Genomic DNA, 2,420 nt, shown 5'->3' on the forward strand with positions numbered 1-2,420 from the left:
ACCCAGGGCCTGGTAGAGCGCCTTGGAAAGCATTGGCCGCTATGTGCGTAGCGTGGTGGCTATTTTGTTATATACTGTGAATTGTCATGTATGTATTATATGCTTTGTGTTTAGTTTTCTTGCTGAGCTTCGGCTCACGGGTGCTCTATGGTGCAGTTAAGGGCAAGGGAAAGGTCGACCAACCATGAGTATGGAGAGCGTGGAGCGACAGGTACATGTTCGGCCTGCCTGGCTGCCACGGCCAAGGTGATTTTGGGGAAAATGTTATGTACTGGTTGTTTTGTCGCCTAGGTCGACCTTACTTGTATTTTTTAGTTGTAAAGTATTTCCTAAACAGTATTTTGGGATCCCAATTGTGTAACTTTTCCAACGTTTCAATGAATGTCCAAATTTTATACTAATAATGTTAAACGAGTTTTATTTCAGATTAATCACACTTTTAACCTAAAACCTCGGTTAGCGAGCTAATGTCACATTTTTAACTCACTTAGTAACAGTTCTAAGGAAGTAGGGTGTTACACTTTTAGTGGGTAGGAATGAAGAGATATGTAGTGGAGTATGTGGCACACTGTTTGACGTGTCAACAAACTAAGGCGAAGCATCAGCGACCTGCAGGGTTATTGTAGCTGCTAGAGATCACTAAGTGGGAAAGGAAATGGTCACCATGGACTTTGTTATCGGGTTACCAATGACTCTGAAGGGGCACGATGCAATATGGGTTATCGTGGATAGACTAACAAATTCCGCTCATTTCTTACCCATTAAGACAACAGACGGTGCGTATAAGCTGGCAGACTTGTACATTGCTAAGATAGTGCGATTACATAGGGATCCATCTCTATAGTGTCTGATCGTGACGGGTGATTTACCTCCGCGTTCTGGAAGAGAATGCAAATGGGATTTGGAACTAAACTCAAATTTAGTACTACCTTCCACCCACAGACGGATGGCCAAAGCAAACGAACAATTCAGACCTTGGAAGACATGTTGAGAGCTTGCGTGCTAGATTTTCAAGGTTCGTGGAGTGTAAAACTTCCATTAATTGAGTTCGCCTACAACAATAGCTATCATGACTCGATAAAAATGGCTTCGTATGAGGTACTATACAGAAAAAAGTGTTGATCTCCAATCCACTGGTGAGAGGAAATTCTTGCGATCAGAAAGGGTAGACCAAGCTACGGAGGACATTAGGTCGATTCATCAAAGGTTACAGACCTCTATAGATCGCCAACATAATTATGTTGATCGTCGACGGAGACCTTTAGAATTTGAAGTTGGCGACAAGGTACTGTTAAAGATAGCTCCACTGAGACGAGATATGAGGTTCGGGAAAAAGGGCAAGTTGAACCCTAGGTACATAGGACTGTTTGAGGTTCTGGAACGCATTGGGAAGGCAGCTTATCGGCTAGCCCTTCCGTCTGCGTTCTCTAGAGTTCATGATGTATTCCATGTGTCAAACTTAAGGAAGTACGTGAATGACCCCACTCATGTGTTAAGTTACGATGAACTTAGTATAGATCCTCAACTAAGCTATGAGGAAAAATCGGTCCCAATTCTGGATCAGAAAGACAAGGTGTTAAGGAACTAGACAATACCTTTTGTAAAGGTGCAGTGGTGTAACCACAGCATTGAAGAGGCGACCTCGGAGACGGAAGCTGAGATGCGGGAGCGGTATCCCCATCTGTTTTGAGTTTCAGGGATGAAGCTTTTATAAATTGTACATATTGTAACGTCTCCTATTTTGAACACACGTTAGTAACCGGTTGGAGCCGGTGAAGAATAATGTGGAATATTATTTTGATAAATGATATTATATGAATTTGTGATGATTAGTTAATTTTTATAGCCGCTATGATGATGCGGTAAAGGATCTAACTTTATGCAAAGAAAGATTGGTCTCGGACCAAGGAGTAAACCCTAATGGGAGAAAAATCTCGGATTAAATAAAATACGAAATACTATGGCATAAAAATATTAATTTTTTCTGGCAGCTGGGACTTTATAATCGACCCAATAAGTTTAAGAAAAATTGATTGAGGTTTGAATTCCAATCAACTGGGCTTAAGAATGAGAATTTCTTGCTTGCGCCTCTAAGGGCATTTTGGCCAATTTGATAAAATTACCAAAATTATGTGATATGTGAAAAATTTTATTTTTGGGTCACATTTAATTTAATTAATTAAGCTTGGAGATATTTAAAAACTATAGGGTAAAATTTAGGGAATTCTAAATAAGTAAAATTACCAAAGAGCCCTTGAGTGTCTAAGGAGAGAGATAAAAAGGAGCAAGGGCATAAAGGTCTTTTCCAAGGGAGGAGAGAGAGTATGGTGGGTGGCAAGGCTAGGCCTAGGGCTCTCAAGAACCTAGGACACCTACCATAGGGGAAGAGTAAGAGTCTTTCCCCACTCACAAGCTAAACC

At 40.9% G+C, this 2,420-nt stretch overlaps 1 protein-coding gene across 1 annotated transcript; it reads left to right on the plus strand.

Annotated features, from left to right (window-relative positions):
• The first annotated feature begins 1,093 nt into the window (after positions 1-1,093).
• Positions 1,094-1,588, plus strand: LOC133821790 (uncharacterized). The gene has a single exon (XM_062253941.1). The coding sequence runs from the start codon at positions 1,094-1,096 to the stop codon at positions 1,586-1,588; it is 495 nt and encodes a 164-aa protein (XP_062109925.1).
• Positions 1,589-2,420: the final 832 nt, after the last annotated feature.

This window comes from Humulus lupulus, chromosome 1 (assembly GCF_963169125.1).
Source record: "Humulus lupulus chromosome 1, drHumLupu1.1, whole genome shotgun sequence".
NCBI lineage: Eukaryota > Viridiplantae > Streptophyta > Magnoliopsida > Rosales > Cannabaceae > Humulus > Humulus lupulus.